This window comes from Lithobates pipiens, unplaced genomic scaffold (genome assembly GCF_037356315.1).
Source record: "Lithobates pipiens isolate NorthernLeopardFrog02 unplaced genomic scaffold, aLitPip1_a1.2 Scaffold_18, whole genome shotgun sequence".
In the NCBI taxonomy this organism is placed as follows: domain Eukaryota; kingdom Metazoa; phylum Chordata; class Amphibia; order Anura; family Ranidae; genus Lithobates; species Lithobates pipiens.
The window spans coordinates 19,563,321-19,586,542 of record NW_027507758.1 but is presented as its reverse complement, the minus strand read 5'-3'; the positions used below and the strand labels follow the sequence as shown (position 1 = coordinate 19,586,542).

Genomic DNA, 23,222 nt, shown 5'->3' with positions numbered 1-23,222 from the left:
AAGACAAAAAGGGAGACCTAAGGGGCCATAAAGCTTTATGGATACGTAAGGTGAAAGTGGCCTTTTTATTTATTTTTTTGGAGCGACACGTACCAAAAGTTGTCCCGCATCCCCCCCCCCCCCCCACCCCACCTCCACATCCGACAACAAAAACACGGGTACATTGAACCCGCTTCAAGTAGCGAGCAGGGTGACAAAAGAAATTAAAAAGACCACTACAGAAACCAGGTAAAAACATTGGACAATTCATGTATTTTTTTTCATAAATTATTTTAAATATATAACAAAAGAAATACTGTACCCTCACAAAAAAAAAAAAAAAAAAAAACTTTAATTAATTTACCAACAAAATGATATTAAATAAAAAGATATGGTGTAGTGAACTGCGTCTGCACCCATGTATACACATACACACACACTACAGGTTCGGGAGAGAGATGGAAAAAGGTGGCTCCTTATGATCTACAGTGTGAGGCGGAGCTACAGGGGTTGCGGTGGAGGCGGTGGGACCTGACCCTCGGACCGCGTATTGGGGGGGGGGGGGGGGGGGGTCGGTGGGGACATCAGTAGCTCTATAATGTGCTGTACATTCCAGAAAGGCACTTGTTGCACATGATTATTAATACGCTAACTTGGGAGTCTGTATTTGGCACTAGAGAGTGAGTGTGTGTGTGTGTGGGGGGGGTAAAGGAAGAAGCGGGTGCCGTTATATGACGGGTAATATTAGACTCTCTATAGAATCAAGTTTCTTGCTGGGGGGGGGGTTTCACATGTAATGAATGGCTTTGCAAGCAACAAGCCTGCAACATGATCACCTGGAAAGCTTTCCTGCCTTGAAACCTTGAAAGGGGTTAACACTGATCACCGCACGTAACCATCCACACAGTACTAGTAAATCTACCCCCCCCCCCCCCCCTCCACCAGCTTTATAGTTGAATGAGGATTTAGCGATCTAACACAGGTCTAGCAGCAAAAGGAGCCAAGTCGTCATTACCCCCCCCCCCCCCAACATGGGAGTTCACCCCTTTATTCATATTGGGTCATTGGCACTAAAGTCCTTTCAGCAGAACCTACGTCAGGGCCTCTCGGTGCAGGAGCCGGTTGTGTGGCTGCAAGGCACATGGAACCTTATAACGAGGTGGGGGGGTATGTGTGTGTGTGTCTGTATACATGAGTAACATAGACAAGGTTACAGTGAATACATTTTTTATAGACTCCAGTGACGCCACAAGATAATGCATCTCCAGGGGGGTGGGGGGGAAGGTGGGTTGGGTTGGGTTGGGGGGGTTTGCACTGTCATAATGGGTGCCTGGACCAGCTTGCTTCACATTCTCAGACATGCTGAGCCAGTTCTGTGACTTGGCGGTGGTGGTGGTGATGGTGGTAGAAGAAAGGGGATGGGGGGGGGGGGGGGGGGGTGTCGGGGAAGGGGGTGGGAAACTTTCACCCACTGGAAGGCAGCCTCACTCAACAATAAACAAGTCTCATTCATTAAAATAGCAAGCTGCACTCATTGAGCGAGTCTTACTCTAATTATAGGCGATTCCACTCATTATGAGTGAGTCTTCCTCACGGGGGTGAGTTAAAAAAAAAAAAAAAACTAACAAAAAAAAAAAAAAAAAAAAAATGTACAAGAGTTCACTGTTATAGATATATATATATATATGCCGATTGCTCCCTGGGAGAATACCAGTCTATCTAGCGATCATCCGGAACCGTTCCTCTCTCGCTCTCTTTCGCGTGACCTCCTTTTTTGGTCCAGACTCCGTTCCTTTTCGCTTTCTTTGAGTCCTTGGACTTTTTAGTGTTATTTTTGTTTTTTTGTTTTTTTAAGACCACAGAGATTTTATCTGGAACTGGCTCAGCACAAGCCTGACAATAATAGAGCCAACAGGTCACTTTATTAAAAAAAAAAAAAAAAAAAAAAAGTTTCTCTTTTCTCTTTTTTGGCTGACAGATAAAAACGAAAGCGTCCATCGGAAAATAAAAGTCACAGGAGTTTTCGTCTTTTTTTTTTTCTTCCTCAAAGCCTTTCCATTGTCGAATGAAAGTAGTTCACATACCCAAAAAAAACATAAAACACACACACACAGATGATGTTTTTTTTTTTTTTTTTAGAAAGTTCCTCCAGGGCGGGTACTGTGCATGATGGGCGATGCTACACAATGAAACTAATCCCAGGCCGGTCTCTGGCGCCACTCAGACTCCACTTCCCATAGTCCTCCTTTTCTTTTTCTTTTTCCTCTCGGGAGAAGGGCCTACAGCAAGTTTTTTCGTGAAGGATCGAATTTTTTTTTTTTTGCAGTTGCATGATTCCAGAATGCGTCAGCAGGGTTTTTCTTTGACCTTTGATCTGAACTTGTTTTTTTTTTTTTTGTTTTTTTGTTTTTTTTTTTTGTCTTGCAAGTACGGTTTAGCAGAGATATAGCGACAAAAGATTACAGTCCGGAACAATTAATATTATTAGAGTTTAGTGTCAGCGGAGCAGCTGTACCTCGCTACATCAATGTAGTTGGCCACCACAGTCCAGTAAATTACTACTCTGTTAAGAAAAGTCCAATATATATATATATATTTATATATCTATATTTACTTATAATAATAATAATAATATATTTATAAGAATCCGGAAAAAAAAAAAAAAAAAGACCCCGCTGTTCTGGCTCTTAACGTGTAGCAGCATCAAATGTGTTAAGGAGAGTAGAAAATGGGATTTTTAACTGAATTACAACAGTTATTCTGCCCTCCGTGGGACTTGGAATGCATGAGAAAGTGCTGTGCTGATTTCGATCCTTCATTTTTCTTCCATTTTTTCGTCTCTTCCGTGGAGACTCTTTACAGATCTCACCGTCGTGGCTTTTCACATCTGAACATGGGGAGGGAAGAAAAAAACAAATTTTTTTTTTTTTTTTTAGGAAAGGACATATCTAGGAGTGCTAGAAAACTGATACACAAATAAAAGCATCAAAAAAAAAAAAAAAAAAAAAAAAAAAACTTTCAAGTTATCCCAGTGGTTTTTAGACAAAAAGCCAAAATTCTGTTAAAGAAGGAGTATCACCAGAAAAGTGAAAATCGTGGTTGGATCCTCCCAGGGGACCAGGTGCAGATAGTACTCAGTCCTGTTCAGATCCATTCTGAATTTGAGAAATAAAAAGCACTTTTTTTTTTTTTTACTGCATGTGCTAGGTGTAGCGCCTCCCCAGGCTGTAGCCCAATTTATAGACATTCTTATGAGCTTAAAGAGGAAGTAAACCCTGATGGGTTTACTTCCTCTTCCATTCCCTGCAAAGGCAAAGCATAATGGACTACTATGCATCGCATAGTAGCCCATTATGTGTCACTTACCTGACACAGGAGCCAACGATGTCACCGCTGTCCCCTGTAGTCCGGCGCATCCATCTTTTCGGTGGGGTCTCGCAGCTCCGTCGCTGTCATTCGGCGGAGCCGCGATGACGTCACTCCCACGCATGCGCACGGGAGCCGACACGCGCGGCAGCTCCATTGTTGGAAATGCCGCGCTCAGTGCGCCTGCGCGCCGCTGTCTACGGTGCATGCGCCGTAGACAGCGGTGCCCGTCTTCGGGCAAATATCTCCTAAACCGTATAGGTTTAGGAGATATTTCTTGGACCTACAGGTAAGCCTTAATCTAGGCTTACCTGTAGGTCAAAGTGGTTTGTAAGGGTTTACAACCACTTTAAGAGCTATAGCGTGACAACCGTAGCCACCTCTCCTCCTTTATTCTCATGCCCTTAGCCCACACAGCACCAGCCTGCACTTTTATGTGAGTGCCCCCTTTTTTTTTGTTGCAGTAGTTGGCCAGTCAGGTCAGTTTCTGCCAACTCCAGAAGAGCCCGCTTGCCGGTTGGTATCTCCTCCTCTGCCATCTTCCAACCCTATGCATCACTTCCTTTTACACTGGGAGGACAGACAACAAAGCCCAGACTTGCCCACCAGCTATTCTGGGGGGGGGGGGGGGGGAGAGAGACTAGAGTAGTAGCTGGCAGGTTGTGCCGTACCGGAACCATCAGGCGTTGGCAGCTGGAGAAAATTGCAGTGAAAGAGAGGAGGACACATTGTCAACCACAATAGTTCGGCAACCACAGCACAGATCTGAATGGGTCCCTGAGGGGGTTTAACTAGGATTTTAAACTTCTGGTGAGACTTCTTCTTTAAGCCCATCCCTGCATCCCAAATAAAAACTATGCTGGATTCTTCTAAAGCAGCACATTAACCAGATCACCTAAATGTAGGCTTGTAAAGAATTGCTATAAAATAATGAACATTTTAGAAGAAAGGGAGGATAGAGAAGGAAATAAAATAAAAAGAATTCACTGCTGGCACAAGCTAACAAAAGTCTTCATATTAACTAGATCCTATAGCATGCAAACTTGTGATTGCACACCCTGATGTTACAGATATGGCAACGCGTCTATGGGTGACGATGCAAGGAAAGAATAAGGTAGGGGATGCACCTTCATCTTTAGCCATCAGTACCAGGCTGCAGTGCAAAAAAAATAAAAATATTTTTTTTCTTCATTTTGTGGGAACAGTTGGGGTGTGATCAGCAGGACAAACATTAAAGGCTCAGTTTTACACATTTTTTGTTTTAGGAGCATATTCCATCACTTTGAAGTCAAACTGTACGTGAATGCATCTGCTAGGACAGGGGTCTCCAAATTGCGGCCCTCTGCTTGCTTTTATGCGGCCCTCCGGCGCAATTTCATCCACTGATAACGATGGGACATAATTAACCCCACTCACACCAATGAAGGGACACGATTCCTCCCACTCACACCAATGAAGGGACACGATTCCTCCCAATTACACCAAAGATGGGGCACTATTCCCCCAACGTTACCAAGGATGGGACCCAATTTCTCCCAATAACACCAATAATGGGGCCCAATGACACCAATGATGGGACTCAATTCCTCCCAATGACACCAACGATGGAGAACAATTTCATCCAATGACAAAAAACAAAAAAAAATGGGGTCCAATGACACCAATGATAGGGGACAATTCCCCCAATAAAAAAAAAAAAACTTGTGGCACTATTCCCCCCAATGATACCAACAATGGGGCAACATTTCTCCCAATGGACACCAATGATGGGGAATAATTTCTTCCAATGACACCAATAATGGGTAATAATCTTATCCAATGACACCAATGATGGGGAATAATTTCTTCCAATGACACCAATGATGGGGAATAATTTCTTCCAATGACACCAATAATGGGGAATAATTTCTTCCAATGACACCAATGATGGGGAATAATTTCTTCCAATGACACCAATGATGGGGAATAATTTCTTCCAATGACACCAATGATGGGGAATAATTTCTTCCAATGACACCAATAATGGGGAATAATTTCTTCCAATGACACCAATAATGGGGAATAATTTCTTCCAATGACACCAATAATGGGGAATAATTTCTTCCAATGACACCAATGATGGGGAATAATTTCTTTCAATGACACCAATGATGGGGAATAATTTCTTCCAATGACACCAACGATGGGGAATAATTTCTTCCAATGACACCAATAATTTCTTCCAATGACACCAATAATAGGGAATAATTTCTTCCAATGACACCAATAATGGGGAATAATTTCTTCCAATGACATCAATAATGAGGCCAGACACTAATGATGGGGAACAATTCTTCCAAGTGTTTCCAACAACGGGGCACAATTCCTCCCACTGACACTAATGAAGGGGCACAATTTCCCCCAGTGACACAAATGGCGGGGCACAATTACTCCCACTGAGACAAACAATGGGGCATTATTTTTTTTCCAATCATTTCTGGACCTTTTCAACTCCCAATGGCCACAGTCCGGCTCCTCTAAAATCTGAACGACAGTAAACCGGCCCTTTGGTTAGAAAGTTTGGAGACCCTTGTGCTAGGAGATGGAAGAATATGGGAGGAAGAAGCAGGTGTTATTTGGGGTAACTTACTTTGCTGCACAGAGGTGGCACAGTGCATGTTAGTGAGCGAGGTCAGCGGAAAGAGGGGCCCCATATGGCTGGACTGCTCTAGGCTTCTTGTCTCTCCTAGTGGAAGACAACATACTGCTCTAATTGGGTTCTCTTGTGGAAGCTCCATTTAACAGATAAATGCAAGTTGGGTTTAAGTTGGGTTCTCTTCACTTGAGTCAATATAGAGAGAGTGTGTAGGACCTTAACACATAATTGTTCACACTTCATGGATGGATGAAGAATCTCCTCCATAGAATATATAACAGACTAAGTCTCTACAGGATTTTCTCCACCATCGTACACATTTGAAACAAATCAAAACTGCTCTAATTTCTTCACATTAAACGCTATGGGTAATTAAAAGGGATCTGTTCCAGAAGAACATGTGACCAGTTGGGTACATGTAGCCCGTATTCATGTACCCTAATGCCTGGCTCAGCCTTTGAACTTCATACTCCGGGGTCACAAGACACCTGGGGGGTGATGTCCCATATTAGTCCAAATCCAGACCTTCTAAGCCTCCACTGATAATGGGCGGACAAATACGGTTACTGAATTGTCGTTAATGTGCATGTTTAGACTCCAACTACGGAGCACACAGAAGATGAAGGACAGAATTTTTCGGAGAGGGACAGAGATAAGAAACAGAGCACTATCCTTCAAGAAGACAGTTTTCAAGCAGCATTCAGCAGTAATAAGCAGCTTCTATCTTTGCATTGCATTTGTTTCCATGTGCGATGTAAAAAAACCAACCTGCAAGTCCTTTCGTTTAACTCAAGCTGCCTCGTTTTGCAACGTGAGTCTGTGTTTTTACAGGAACATTTACAGGTCTGGGGGTCTTGGACAAACAAGTGTTTTCTCCTCTCTGTGTCTGTGCAAGGCTCACAAGGACTGCAAAAAGCAAAAGGGAAAAAAAAAAAGAAGTTCTAAGCTACAGCGCAACAGCAAAAGAGAAAATGTCAACATGCATTACTCTTAAACACATTACAAAGAATCCCTTCCATCACTGAAAAAATGCCCACCCTCCTCCACCCTCCCTCCCCAGAGGAACCACCGACCTGGCCTGCTTTTATAGCTCCTATCCTGGCACATTGTGAAAGTGGATATAAAGGCAGAGCAGGTCACATCACGTGGAAGGTGGTCCCCCAGAGAGAAGAAGAGCGGGTCACTGTAATACTCAGTAACCCAATCTCTATGAACAGCTCTTTTAGTGACTGACCTCCATGTTTTGTAGCCCATTAACACACAAGGTGGCTTGTTTGCACCCCACCCCACCTCTTTGCTCCTCAACCAATATTCAGCCACCTTCCTGTGTTCTCGTTGGAAGACACTGAGACATGCAGAAGAAAGCAGAAATTGCGTAGCATTAGAAAGCTGCATTTGGAAGGAGGAGATGGAATTAATACTTTCATTAATGATCATAATAAGCATGCAACTTTGTATTTTTTTGTGCTGTATGTATATATATATGCAACTAAATGTGAAGACACACATTCTGTAAGAGTTAATCAGTGTTAATCAGAGACTGGCAAGAGAACAGGAATTAAAAACCCAACTATAATCAAGCCTTCCAAATGCAGCATTTTAGGATTAGAGAAGAAAAGTAAGTAGAGCAAAGTGTCACTGGAAAATGTGCTAGACCTCCATCTTTTGTTAATAGGAAAACCAACAATGTGAAACATTCTGAAGAGTAGAAAATGGCTGCGCCCATGTTTTTTTTGTGTAGGCGGTCATTATGCTCAAGGTTTCTAGCCCTTGTCAGGTTTTTTTTTTATTTTTTTCCCAAATTTTAAAAAAAGGTATAAAAACAGGAAAATATTAAAAGAAAAAAAAAAAAAAAAAGTCACAGTCCAATGGGCTACATCAGTTGTAGTTTGCATTTCAGAAAACGCTTTTCCAGGGATGACGTCAGCCATTTTGAATTCTCTCCAAACCTTATGGCATGTGTATGTCAAGTGACTGCAGTCTCGCTTAGGACCCAAGGTGAAGCAAGATACATTTACAGAGGGTTTCCCCAACACCAGAGCACAGAAGATCGATTACAATGGCAACAAATTATAATAATAAAAAATAAATAAAAAAAATGAATTTAGCATTGATCGTATGCAAAATGATACATGCATATCAAAACGTTGCCATCTGGGCAAACCTAGTTATCTAGGTGTTAGGCCGATACAGAAAGAGTTTCTTCCTGATAAAGATAAAAGGTAAGTAGCTGGAGTGTTAGGTGGCATCACTTTGGCTCATAGAGAGACTACTCGTTGAGATGGCCTAGTAGGAATGGGAAAGGATGGAGAAGCCACTGTGACTGCATAGATGGCATCTTGCAGATCCAAGCTCCATGTTGAATTGTAGAGCAGCCTGTGTACCCATGCTTGGAAATCCGATTAGGGGAAAAAAAATAAGAAAAAAGTAGAGCAACTTCAAACAGTTGTCGATAGTTCTTGGCCACGGTTGCAATGTCTATCACAGTCAAAAAAGTAAGAAAAAATGGGCAGCCCATTTATAAGCCTAGCAATCTTGCATGTCACAATGACCAATGTGCCAATACAATTGCAACCAAGCAATGGACAGAATGAAAAAGGAAGATACCATCACCACCAGTGCCATGCTCACATGACAAGCTGACCTAATGTAATCATGAGATCTAAGGAGACGGAGAGAGACCCCAGTGGAAAGTCATCTAACTATGGAAAGGCTTGTTGCTCTTCCAGAATCTGGAAATGGGGGGGGGATGGGGTTGGCAGCCGCAATAGTTGGAGCGCCGCCGCTCCCATACCTGAGCTGCTAGAGCTGTTCTTATACCTCGTATAGGCCACAAACAGGAACAAGGTAAGAAGTCTACCAATCAGTTGCTGGGATCTTTCATATCTGAGCAGTAATAGCTAGAATACCAAGTCTCATGATGACATTAAGACAACGCAATAAACATCCCCCCCCCCCCGCAACTCCAGTGCTTGATTACCCATCACCACAAAGACCTTCAATTATCCAACCCGATTTTTATTTACCCCAATCCGCAAGACAGACGAGCAGATTAATGGGATTAATTGGTGGAATGATATGAAACAATGCCTTTTTTTTTTTAGGTGCTTTGTATTTTAGTGAGCACACGATACAAACGTACAAGCGGTGCGATTTGTACCGGATTTTCTTGCGCTTTCGTTTAAGGCCCTTCCCTCGTTTTGCTTTTCTGGAAGAAAAAAAAATAAACAAAGAGCGAGAGGCAGAGAGAAAGGGCAAAAAACGAGAGAAACTAGAGCAGCATGAAGTCAGGTATGGGATGCGTAGGGTGCCTGGTAGCAGCGTTAATATGTTGGATTAGGTTTTCAGGATGAGAACACTCACAGCAGAGATACATTTTGACTAAGGCCTATTCAATGTGGCACTGTCAACTGGATGACAACCATCAAGCTACATTTTTAGGGAACAGTCAAGGAATTAGATATGAATGACCAGTGAGATAGTAATAACTGCAAACAGATTATGCTGCATGTTGTTTTTGGATTACTTGGGTTCCTCTGACCTCCTATAGCTTCCCAGTAACTGAAAAAGACTATATATTCCTGCTGTTTTCTTAGTGTATTCACTCATTCATGACTACCGAATTACATATCCTACAATATTGGTAGAATGTTTACTCAGCCTTTCCCAACCAGGGCTCTGTAGAACCTTAGGGTTCCTCGTGAGGTTGCTATCTAACCAACACTGACCAAACAGCAAACCTGCTACAGGACAGCCAACTTATGTATCATATAATATTGATAGAATGTTTGCATAGCCTTTCCCAACCAGGGTTCTGTAGAACCTTAGGGTTCCTTGTGGGGTTGCTATCTAACCAACACTCACCAAGCAACAAAACTGCTTTTTGGTCAGTATATCCACCCATACAGGACAGTCAACTTCTGGACCATATAATATTGGTAGAACGTTTACCCAGTCTTTCCCAACCAGGGTTCTGTTGAACCCTAGGTTTCCTCCTGAGGTTGCTATCTAACCCACACTGACCAGACAGCAAACCTCCTGTAGGACAGCCAACTTATGTATCCTATAATAATGGTAGAGTGCTACCAGCTTTTCCCCAAACAGGGTTCTGTAGGACCCTAGGGTTCCTCCTGAGGTTACTATCTAACCAACACTGACCAAACAACAAACCTGCCGTTTGGTTAGTCTATCCACCCATAAAAGCCAACATATGTATTCTATTATATTGGTAGACTGTTTACCCAGCTTTTGTCAACCAGGGTTCTATAGAACCCTAAGGTTCCTCCTGAGGTTGCTAGAGGTTCTGTGAGCAATAGTAAATTAATCTCTCACCTACAAATGATTGCCAATGTAAGGGGTCAACTATCAACTCACATATACTGCAGGGGCACTTCTACATTGATCACCGGTGCAAGTTTATTTTTATTTTTTTCCCCCCCACTGATCACTAAATGTAAATGGGCATTTCTCCACTGACTTTCAAGGTAAAGGGACACCTTTTCCATGGCCAACTAGTAAAAGAGGACATTTTTTACAGCCCGTTTCATTTATGGCAATTATTATACATTTATTTTATATTGTATAGAGCAAGCAAATGTAAACTATCTGGCCCTGGGTATCAAATAGTCTAGTTATGCCAAATTCTATCCCCTTTTATTGAGAACTTTCAATGGCTTACTGATCATGCTATTTTACCAAGAAATCTAACAGGGGTTTCCCGAGACAATATATTTATTTCAAAGGTTTCTCCAGGGTAAAAAGGTTGAGAAAGGCTGTTACTTGCATAATCACAAGTATTATTTGACTAAAATGCAGAGATAGTTTACAGGAGATTGCCTCTTGAAGAACAAGAACATTTTATCTGTAACCTCCAATTACGGTGAATACATGACTGCTGCAGAATCAGCTATTCAGAGATCCTGGCGGTCGTCCTGGGGCAGATACATACAGGCCTTTGTACTCTTGCCTGGATAATACCTGCATGATGTGCCGGAATGCAGCACCTATGACTGGGCCCACATATACAAACAGGAAAGCTGAAGATAGCGGCAGCGTGACCGCTCCTATCTACTGCCGTCTCCCCACAGATGTTGTCACGGAGTGTGAAAAGTATGGTACTTAGCCAGCTCCTGTCCAGATCATCTTTATTAAATGTGCAAAGTAGATGGGTTTTGCTGGTGGGAGCAAAGTCAGAAGCAATGTCACTGCAGTTATCTCCCCCCCCCCCTTCCTAATTATGAAGCTGCATGAAGAACAGAGGTGACCTTTCCCACACACACGTGGCTGGATATTAATAGTAAGCCTAATAGGAAAAACATCGCTCTTTCTAGAGCGGGGCATTGTGGGACATGCCCTCGAGTAGTGTTTCCATGCCTTGCTCAGACCCTTCCAGCAGGTGACTCTGAGGTTTGGAGTGAACTTAAAGCAGAAAGGCTCAGTTCCACTACGCGATTATTGCATCTCGGGGTTTATATATAAATCTGAGGACAGAAGAACACGTCACAATGAGCATTCACATTAAAATACCATCGAAAGCCCAGGGTCTCAGACCCCATTGGACCCAGCAGTGCTACTTTCAAAATATATTTACATTTCTATAAAATTCTGACTACAATAGACACAAAGGTGGCTTATGGCATGGGAATACGTCTTTGTCAGCTACTTACAGATGTTCTATATCTCCCGATTGCCCAACATCACAATTGGGCTGACAATACCCAGTTACAAACCACAGACTACAGTAAGGGATGCTAGACAAAATCGCATTAAAGAGTCCAAGATAATTTCAATTTTAGGTCCTAATACAAATCTGTGTGGTCACCGTTTTTTTTTTTTTCCTTCCTGAATCAACCAAGTTTTTATCCTGGGCCAAGTCCTGATAAAGAGGGACTTGTTTGGCCGTGTTTTAGGACCATCCATGTAGATAAAGTCAGCAACCAGGTGAGGATGAGTAAAAACATCCCTTTTTTCATCCAAGGACTACACATGTTCCAAACAGAGCAAACACCAAAGCGTTTCAGCCTATCAAGGCCTTACTCATAGTTGAACGTAAATAAGGCCTTGACAGGCTGAAATACGTTAGTGTTGGCTTTGTTTGGAACATGTGTACTCCTTGAACGAAATAAAAACAGACATTTTTTTCATCCTAACCTAGTTGCCGACTTTACCTACATGGAAGGACTCTTGTGTTGCAGGGTGGAGACCGCATGTCAGGCACGGTGAGTGGAAACGGAGAGCTCTTGCCAGCCCTAATTGCAGGATTGGGTTGCAGTGCCATTATCTTGCATGTGTGTGTTTTATGACCAGTTTACCAAAAATTAAAAATTTATCTAGGACTCTTTTGTCCGATTGGTCTGGCAACCACTTTTCTATAGTTTAAACTACTACTGGGTCCTCCTTTGGGAAGCCTTGCCGTCTGAGAAAGGTGAGCTTGATGACATTTTCCTTTGTTTGACTGCACAAGCAAGTTCTCTGCGCCTCCTAAACATGTCTCTTTTTGGAGTACCCAGCCACACACAGGTTAATACCTCAAATCCTGGAGCTTCGTGCTACCAGCATGATGCTGCAAGAGCATTTGGAAGAAACCTTTAGCTGCACTGATGCCAGGCGGCAAGTTCCAACAGGGCCTACGAAGCCGCCCTTGCTGTATCCCCCTTGGGCTTTTATCCACCCACCTCTCACTAAACTCCGTCTGAAAAGAACAAAGTGCTGGAGACTAGAACTGGGGCCCATCAAGCTGGGTGTTCTGAAGAGGACCTGAACCTTGCATACTATGATGAAAAATACGCCATTAAAACCACATAAAAAAAATAAATAAATCCAGGAGTAATTACAGGAAAGAAAGCATAACATTATTAGAGGTGTATAGAGATTGTACAGTGATTGGTTTTCCTCTAGAATAGAGAACATGCGTAGAACCAAGAACCATGCTCCATTCACCAAAGGTTAGAATCACCCAAAACCCATCACGATAGTAGACATTGGGTATGCCGGTTGGGATGATACGATCCCCCACAGACCCCACCTCTACTATACAAGCAGAGTTTGAGAAGCAGAGAACATGAAGATGTGGACGGTATACTGAGGCATAATGCTAAAGTGTATTGTGAGCTGAGGCGCTCCAGTCACAATACGCTCACCTCCCCTGCGCCATACTCTAAAAATATCATCATGAATATCTCATCTCCATATCAATGACCGACCAAGCGGTACAGCGGTCGGTCTATTCATGGACATTGTCCAGCTTGGCCCATTAACCCAGCTAGAGGAGCAAAAAAAAAAAAAAAAACTTCCAGCCTAAGAAGGGTCAATGACAGGGGAATGACTTCAATAAATACATGTGACCAGAGATGCAAGTAAAAAGTCACTTACTTTTCCTGTTGGCCTTTAATTTCATTCTTTGGTCTGGTAGGAAAAACAAGAAAAACAATAATTATTTGTTGGAAAGCTGGCCATCAGCAGACGGCAGGCGGTACATGGTTGGTGGGGGGGTTTCACGTAACATGAGGTCTCTTCCTTACCTGCAGTCACACAGGCTGTGCTGCTGGAAACTCTTTTCCAAATAGTGTGCACCGAAGCGAGAATGAACTCTCAAGATCTGCAAAAGAAAGAAGGAACAGTTGTCACGTCTCTCCGCTCACCACCTTGGCTGGAGACCTACAGAATGGAAAATCCTGTTCTCAGCATGCAACTTTCTTAAAGGCTTAGTCAACCTTTGGCAAAAAAAACAACAAAAAAAATAAAATAAATAAATTGTGGATTTATTTTTTCAATTGAACCTGCAAAGCAATTCAACTACATTGCAACCCATTCAGAGTACCTACCCATGCATCTCACTACAGCCCAAATATGAGTGTAAGATATAATATGGTGTAAAAGGTGAAGTTAGACTTTAGCCAGAGTTTCTCAATCAGGGTTCCATGGAAATGTTAGGGTTCCACCAGAGCAGCCTCTCTCAACCCTTTCAACACAGAACAACACTTGAAATCATTTTCCAGTCTCAAGGAACTCCCGATAACAACTATTATATCTACAACTCATAATACATTAGTGTGATGGTCAGTGGGAAGAATGCTCCTTACAGATAGCAATTTCTTCCTTTCAGATAATTTCCCACTGGCACCATTGATCTTTTTAGCTAAGTGCTCAAGGAACCCGCTAGCAAACTCTGAAGGAACCCTAGGGTTCCATGGAACCCTTGTTGAGAAAACACTGTTCCAGGAGGTTGCTAGGGGTTCCTTTAGCAATTTCTTCCTTTCCGATACGTTCCCGCTGACACCACTGATCTTTCTAGCCATCTTTAAAAAGGGGGCTATTATTCCCAATGGCCACAAGTGTAAGGAGCATTCTTCCTACTAATGCAGGGTTTATCAACAGGTTTCTGGGTGTTCCTTGAGCAGTGAGCAATTTCTGCCTCTCGGATACGTTCCCACCAACACCAAGGATATTTTTAGGGGACAAGGAGGGGTATATGTGCAAAGAAGGGGATTGGGTTGGGAGTTTTTGCTATGAGTAGGTGGGGGATTGGGTTGGGAATTTTTCCTAGGAGAAGGTAGGGACATTTGGGTTAAGAGGAGACGGCTGGGGAGGAGAAACAGAAATTGGGAGGCTCAGTCTAAAATGCCCGGGCCTATTTTTTTATTCCCGTCCAGGCCTGGCGGACATGGTCTAGACCAGTCTTGTCAATATTCCTATCGTACACCTTCCCGTTTCCGATTGGTGGATTGTGAACGTATATATTCTGTTTTGCCACTGTGGCACTTTATCACATGCCTGATGAAGGGGTCCTGCGTGGCTCCGAAAGTTGCACTTGTCTTTGTGATGTGATCTATCTGCAATTAAAAAAAAAAACTTTGGACAACAACCGAAGATTCCTGGTGTGCTGGCGAATACGTACATTGTCTAGACCAAGGTTTCTCAACCAGGGTGCCTCCAGAGGTTGTAGGGGTTCCTGGAACAATGAGCAATTTCTGCCTCTCAGATAAGTTCCCTCTGACACCATTGATCTCTTTAGCCATCTGTAAGGAGGGGGATTTCTTCCCAATGACCAGAAGCGTGAGGGGCATTCTTCCCACTGACCATCACATTAATGTATCATGAGTTGTACATGTATTTATTATCAGTAGGGGGTTCCTTGAGACAGCAGAGTTATTTTATGGGTTGCTCTATGCTGAAAAGGTTGAGAAAGGTTGCTTTACACATTCAGAGTACCTATGTGTGCGTTTTACTACACTAAAAATGTATTAATGTTGTTCAGAAGAAACATGGGGCTCTAGGAAAGGTAATCTTTGCTTCCCAGATAAAGGTGTTACAAAACATCTCCCTGGAGGTGGGTATAAAGGTTGTGAAGATCCTTTCGCATAATACCGTCATTGTGATGTTCTGCCATCCTATTGGCACACACTCCAGAGTCTCGTCACTGCAGCAGCCTGCACATCTCTTCAGTGGCACGCAGGATGGCTTGAAGATGTACTCCACCTCATCTGGGTACTCCTGGAGTACGTCCACCAAGATCTCCCGAACCTGGCACCTACTGCGGTTATATACGTCCAAGAAGGAAACCACTGTACAAAAACAGAATTATAATCTGCGTTAGAGATAAAAAAACAAAAACAAAGATATGAAGTCACCTGACTGGCCACAAGCAAGATTGCCACTTAAAGCGGAACTAAAACACATCGATAATAAAAATAAAAAATAAAGTTACATTCTTGGCATGCCTGGAATGCCAACTATCACATTTGCTTCTGCGCTTAACCAAACTGTCAAACCATCAAATGGCTGGTGTCATAACCGATTACATATGCAGCACCATTGCAGTTGCAAAACAGACGCCAAGATGGCAGCTTCCTTTGCATTAATAAATAAAAGAATAGAAGTGTTTAGTTCCGCTTTAAAGCGGAACTAAGGCTCCATTCACACTTCTTGCGCCGACTTTGGCGCAACTTTAGATGGGTGCAACTTGGATACGACTTTGACCAGTGATAATGGACAGCTGTTGCATCGTATAACATTCAGGCACGACTTTCATGCAGCTTTTGAGGGTTAATATTGACGTCTATGGCCCTCAAGTTGCATGAAAAGTCAGACCAAAGTAGTGCGTGATCTACTTTGAAGATGCAGCATCTTTAAGTTGCACATATATGAATGGTTATCATTGGAAAAACATTGGGAATGACTGCTAGCAGTCTTCCTGCACATGCGCAGCTCAGGATATATTCTTGGCACAGTGCCTTGGTGCCGGGATGAATGAACATTATGCCATGCCAACCAAAAAACGTCTGAAGACCCAACACCCGGAAGAAGCCGGTGAAGGACCTCATTAAAATGTTGAACCGTTGCTGGAGAGAGGAGTATTTACAGGCTTTAGCATTGCTTTATGCAATGAACTTCACTTATTTGCTCCCTTCTGTTAAGTATAGCCTTGAAAGGGTTTTCTTATACAAAAAAAATACCAGGTGATCTAGTCAGAAATTTGGGGAGCTCTTAAAAGCAAAAAAGAACAAATTTTGGGCCACCAGGAACTATTTGCCCGAATGTAAAAAGAACATTTTGGCAGCTGTCCTCACCGGGAACTACCATCTTTACTGGCCTTCTTTCAGGTTTGCAGTCTTATGCCATCCCAGCCCAGCCAATCAAGATGGCTAAACTCCTGAGAATGCGTTCAGGAGTTATTCCATCTCTGCACAGAATCGTGTCAGGTTTGTACATTATAAAAAAAAATATCCTCAGGAGGAAAAGTCGGCCCCCGGGATAAATTAAACTAGCGGTCTTCCTTTATGGAATTACATACAGCTGTAAAAAAAATTAAAATAAAATAAAATAAAAAAACCACAACCAACGTGTTTCAGCCTTTAGGCCTTCGTCATGACAAGGCCTGATGGCCGAAACCCGTTGGCTGTTTTCATACAGCTTGAATTTATCCGGGGTCCCGACTTTTCAATCTGTGGATTATGCATTGCAGAGGCTTTGGAAGCCTTACAGCCTGAGCAGCATGTTAGAGCTGTGGATTGAAAAGGTAGAAGTGCTGTTTCCCCTAATAGAAATATGTTGCCAGCACACCAAGAGCTTTTTTTTTTTTTTTTTTTTTTTAAATAAAACTACCTTTATTGACACTTGTTTGGCATTTCACCTACAGAAGTGCAATGTTTCACAACCAGCAGAGGTCCCCTCATCAGGTGTGGATGTACATTGAGCTATTCATGTGCCGCTCAGTGTACAAACTTTGCCCGACCCTTGGTGCCTACAGAGCCTCTCGTGTCATGAAAAACATAGCTTGTGGACATTTTGTTTAAACCAGGTGTTTATTTTTGCTTTACCTTCCCGAAATCTCAAGCGGTCTTGACAACCCTGCCCAGTTTTCTCAGTGAAATAGAGAACACCTACGCCTATGTTATAGAGAATACGTTTAGGGGAGTGGTTCTCTGTGCCTGTCCTGGGGTGACAACGCTGCTGCATGATGGACACAGTACAGTAAGTGTTGTCACCCTAAGACAGGAAGTGTGTAATTGGCAGGTTTTCAGAAAAAAAAAAAAAAGCCTGGAAAAAAATAAAATAAATAAATGCTACCACCCGTATGTATTAACTGCCTTGGAAAGCACACAACCTTGGGCCTGGTGTGTCTCAGCAATGCCATTACAAGGCTGGTCCCGTTGGCGCGGTCAGAATACACGGTGAAACGCTGCGATCTGGATAAGCAGCAGCAGAAATTCTCAGTGTCTGTAGTCCTTATAGGAGAAGAATATATCCAGCTACATGTAGGGGAACTAATTAGAGATGCATTTCTCAGCAAGGAGGACAAAGGCTGCTAGTCAAGAAGTGATCGGCCACATGGTGTCTGGATTAGCAGAAAAAAATTCCCTCGCAGTTTCTGCGTCCCAGTGTGATTGTTCCATTGGCTGCTGGGATTAGACTTAAAGCCCCTAAAAATCCTACTAGATTCCCTGCCACTGACTAGTGCCTGTTGGAGGACCACATCCCAATTTCACAACCCCTGTAACCTTCTTTTCCAAAGTCCCCAAAGACTCAACACTTGTTGGGAAACGATTAGGTTTTTCTGCTGTGATCCTGTACTGAGAACTGGCTGTGATCTGCATCCCTCACGAGTCCTCATGTAAACCCCCCCCCCCCCCCCCCCATCCCTCCCTTCTGGCTCCACCGGCTCCCTCTGTAGTGGTCCAGCACTGGAGACCACCAGAGCAGCTGCTGAAATGGTGCCCCCCCCCCCCTCTAGGCACTGCTAAAAAGGCAACTGAGAAACTGGAGAGACCCCCCCCCCCCCCACACACATAAAACACGATCCTCACTGCACTTTACTAAACCTGGAAAGAGGAATAATCATTTTCCTGCAAATTACAGTATATTTGAATTGGAAACAGCTGCACTCCTATGGGGAACCGACGGACGTTATAAAGGAAATGACTGAGCACGCCGAGACCCCAACAAGCTTTTATGTCTCTCTTTTATAGTTCCTGGATTATTACTGCATTTTACACCGACAGGCACTGCACTGTTCTGTTTATATTACTGCATATTACACCGACAGGCACTGCACTCTTCTGTTTATATTACTGCATATTACACCGACAGGCACTGCACTCTTCTGTTTATATTACTGCATATTACATTGGCAGGCACTGCACCCTCCTACTCCCATCACTACATATTACATTGGCAGGCGCATCGCCCTCCTACTCCCATCACTACATATTACATTGGCAGGCGCTTCACCCTCCTACTCCCATCACTACATATATTGGCAGGCGCCTCGTCCTCCTACTCCCATCACTACATATATTGGCAGGCGCCTCGCCCTCCTACTCCCATCACTACATATATTGGCAGGCGCCTCGCCCTCCTACTCCCATCACTACATATATTGGCAGGCGCCTCGCCCTCCTACTCCCATCATTACATTGGCAGGCACCGCATTCTCCTGGTCCTATCACTGCATATTACATTGGCAGGCGCCTCACCCTCCTACACCCATCACTGCATATTACATTGGCAGGCGCCTCACCCTCCTGCTCCCATCATTACATTGGCAGGCAATGCACCCTCCTACTCCCATCACTACATATTACATTGGCAGGCGCCTCGCCCTCCTACTCCCATCACTACATATTACATTGGCAGGCGCCTCGCCCTCCTACTCCCATCACTACATATTACATTGGCAGGCGCATCGCCCTCCTACTCCCATCACTACATATTACATTGGCAGGCGCATCGCCCTCCTACTCCCATCACCACATATTACATTGGCAGGCGCTTCACCCTCCTACTCCCATCACTACATATATTGGCAGGCGCCTCGCCCTCCTACTCCCATCACTACATATATTGGCAGGCGCCTCGCCCTCCTACTCCCATCATTACATTGGCAGGCACCGCATTCTCCTGGTCCTATCACTGCATATTACATTGGCAGGCGCCTCACCCTCCTACACCCATCACTGCATATTACATTGGCAGGCGCCTCACCCTCCTGCTCCCATCATTACATTGGCAGGCAATGCACCCTCCTACTCCCATCACTACATATTACATTGGCGGCATGCATGCACTCTTCCATTTATATCACTGCATATTACATAGGCAGGCACCTCGCCCTTCTATTCATATCACTGCATAATACATTGGCAGGCACTGCAGTCTCCTGCTCATAGTCCTGCATATTACGCTAGCAGGCAATGCACTCTCCTGCTCGCATCACCACCAACCAGCGCATGCTACACTCGATGTACTTTGGAATTTGCACAAAAATAGAAATGTATTTGTAGTCAAACAACAACAACAGAACTTTTCTTTTGGGTACAATGAGCATTCGATTTTGGCGCTAGCCCAGGGTTGCTATCTTATCACTATTGGACACTCTTCCAGAAATTTTCAAAACAGCAGAAAAGTAAAAATACAAAAAACGGTTCCCCCGATGCCAAGGTTAGTGACGATGGGTGCAACGGGTCAGTTGGGGCAGATGGTGTGTAGGAGAGACGAGGAGAAGAGAGGAGTACACCATGAATGCAGCCATTAAAAAAGCAGCCCTGAGAAGGATATAACCACAACTGATAAAGAGAATTACATTATGGAAGATTATCCCCTAAACCAAAATATTTCAGCAAGATGGGATCTAGGGTTTATTCCCTAGATTGCAATGGAAGCTGAAACCCTGAAGGAAATGGACTGCTATTCTACAATATACAGATCACCACCATTAATGGTCAGTGGACACATGATGACCTTATTTCTACCAATAATGTCCCTGGCTGTTATTCTATGAACTTCAGCTCTTCATTAATGGTTGGTAGACATGTGGCGACTCTTGAATGTTTCTACCAATAACATTTCTAGCTGTTATTCTATGATCTTCAGATTAATGGTTGGTGGACACACGAAGACCCTATTGGAAGTGTTTACTAATGACGTTTTCAGCTGTTCTATAAATCTGCAGATCATCACCATTAAAGGTTGATAGACACACAATGACCATATTGGAAGTTTCTATCCATAACATCTACAGATCTGCAGAACATCACCATTAACGGTTGCTGGATACATGAAGACTGTATTGGAGGTGTCTACCGATCATGTCTATGGCTATTACTCTATTATCTTCAGATCTCCATTAATGGTCAGTGACCCTATTAGAGGTTTCCTCCAATAAAATCTCTGGCTATTATTCTAGCATTCGTAGATCACCATTAACGGTCAGTGAACATGATAACCCATTTTGAAGTTTCTACCAATTACATCTATGGCTGTTATTCTATGATCCGTAGATCACCATCAATGGTTGGTGGACACTCAATGACCCTATTGGAAAGGTCTACTAATAATGTCTCTGCTTGTTATTCTATAACCTACAGATCACCATTAATGGTTGCTGGGCACAAGATGACCCAATCACAAGTATCTACCAATCATGTCTCTGGCTGTTATTCTATGATCTTCAGATCATCACCATTAATGGTCAGTGAACACATGATGACCCTATTGGAAGATTCTACTAATAACATTTCCAGCTGTAATTCTATACTCTCCAGATCATCATTAATGGTCAGTGAACACATGGATGTTCCTACTGGAAGTTTCTACCAATGATGTCTCTGGCTGTTATTCTATGATCTGCAGATCAGATTCATCACCATTAATGGTTGGTAAGCACAAGATGACCCTATTGGGAGTTCCTACCAATAATGTCCCTGGCTGGTATTCTATTAAACTTCAGATCTCCATTAATGGTTGGTAGACACGTGGTGACTATTGAATGTTTCTACCAATAACATCTCTAGCTTTTATTCTATGATCTTCAGATAAAATGGCTGGTGGACACGGTGACCCCATTGGAAGTGTCTGTCAATCATGTCTCTGGCTGTTATTCTATAGTCTTCAGATCATAACCATTAATGGCCAGTGGACACAAGATGACCCTACTGGAAGTTTTGACCAACAACATCTCCGACTGTTATCCTATAATCTGCCGATCGATGATGGTCAGTGAACACATGATGACGTTATTGGAAGTTTCTACCTATAACGTCTCTAGCACAGCCATTCGGTGACGCAGTCAGATGATTCGTGACTATCCAACAATGCTTCCATGGAGTGACAGTGTTTCCCAGCGGCCCCCCTTCCTCCTGCTGCATGATCCCCACGTTTCGCCAGCTTAAAATAAACGGGCTGACTAATCTTAAACTACCGCAGGCGGGATAATAATAGGAAATAACAATGAGACATTTTATGCCAGCATAGCGAGACCGTACAGTGCATTCCCCCGGTTATTGCTCTGCCAACTGACTAGACCTGAGTGACAACAGATTACATACAGTCGGGCAAAATCAGCTGAACCCAACTGCTGCACTATTCTAGAGGAGGCAAGGACGCAGATATTAGGTGATGATCCCCCCCATGCAGGAGAGATGCTCTGTACAGCCTACAGCCCCTTCAACTCGTCCAGAGTTTCCACGGTTCGGGTTGCAGAATGTGACAAGTCTCTGGAACATGGGATCTGTATGCGGCTGCCCTTTAAGCTGCTGTCACAGCTATGCCACAACACCGGAGGGGGCGGCCGGTCATTGTATAATATTAGGACTTGTCACTGCCCAGGTGCTGCACGTAGGCCTGCATATCAGCAAACACTCAGAGATATGGAAGGCATGCACACGTGACCCCCCCCCCCCCCACTCTCTGCTGATCACAATGAATCGCCATATGGACTATAGAAGAACACGCAGCAGAAAACATTATAAAATGAGCGGGGGGCGACAGAACACAGGTCCCAGCAAAATCCAAAATACATGCAAAGCAAAAAAAAAAAAAAAAAAAAAAAAAACACACAAAAAAAAAAAAAAAAAAAAAAAATAATAACAACAATAAAATAAAAAACATCCTTACTTTGTGTGGATTTGTGCTCCTTTCCGTGTGTAGGGGCTGCCTGGGAAAGCTGCAGAAAGATAGAGAGGTCAGAAATGTGCAAAAAAGTAAAAAATAAAATAAAAAAAAAACTAAATTAAAAAATTGAGAAAAAAAAGGGGTGCACATTATAATAGCAAAAATGTAAATAAGAGGGGTGCAGATTTTAATCGGCAACATTGCAAATAGGGGCAACACATTTTATTGGCAACAATATAAATAAGAGGGGTGCACATTTTTAATGGCAACAATGTAAAATAAGAGGGGAACACATTTTTATTAACAATGTAAATCAGAGGGGTGTGCATTTTAATGGTAACAATGGAGAAAGGAGGGGTGCATTTTTTTTTTTTTCCTCCTTTTTTGCTATGGTTTTTAGTTAAAGAAAGTATGCCAAGACAGGTAGCAAATTATAAAGGTCACAAAATACAAGTCTTAAGGCAGTCCGCAATGGCCGCCAAACTAGACAACCATATCACCAAACACACATCAGATCAGTATGCTTACCACTGAGAACACTCAACAATGGCAACAGTGTAAATAAGAGGGGTGCTCATTTTTATGGCAACAATGTAAATAAGAGGGGCGCACATTATGGCAACAATGTAAAAAATAAAAATAAAAATTTAAAAAAATAAAAAGGGGGCGCACATTTTTATGACAATGTAAATAAGAGCGGCGCACATTTTAATGCCATAGTCTAGAATGCAGGAATCAACTACTGACCAGCCTCAAGGACATATATATATACACTCAAAGATTTACAGAAACACAATACGGGTCTTGGATTATTATAAATTTATCAGTTTACTTGTAATCAATTTAGGTTATG

The 23,222-nt window shown here is 43.0% G+C and overlaps 1 protein-coding gene across 9 annotated transcripts in view; it reads right to left on the bottom strand.

The window, feature by feature from the left end:
• Positions 1 to 233: 233 nt before the first annotated feature.
• Positions 234 to 23,222, bottom strand: part of VEGFA (vascular endothelial growth factor A) — a 41,958-nt gene continuing 18,969 nt past the window's right edge. The window contains exons 2-9 of one of the 9 annotated variants that reach the window (XM_077485416.1): positions 22,373 to 22,421; positions 15,347 to 15,543; positions 13,501 to 13,577; positions 13,352 to 13,384; positions 9,123 to 9,188; positions 6,749 to 6,886; positions 5,975 to 6,070; positions 234 to 2,866 (exon numbers count right to left, since the gene is read on the bottom strand). In XM_077485416.1, coding sequence (XP_077341542.1) covers positions 6,004 to 6,070; positions 6,749 to 6,886; positions 9,123 to 9,188; positions 13,352 to 13,384; positions 13,501 to 13,577; positions 15,347 to 15,543; positions 22,373 to 22,421 — 627 coding nt within the window. In that variant the 3' untranslated portion in view covers positions 234 to 2,866; positions 5,975 to 6,003. Of the gene's footprint in view, positions 2,867 to 5,974; positions 6,071 to 6,748; positions 6,887 to 9,122; positions 12,751 to 13,351; positions 13,385 to 13,500; positions 13,578 to 15,346; positions 15,544 to 22,372; positions 22,422 to 23,222 lie in introns of those variants that run through there. The other 8 variants (XM_077485417.1, XM_077485420.1, XM_077485418.1 and 5 more) reach the window with 8 other exon arrangements.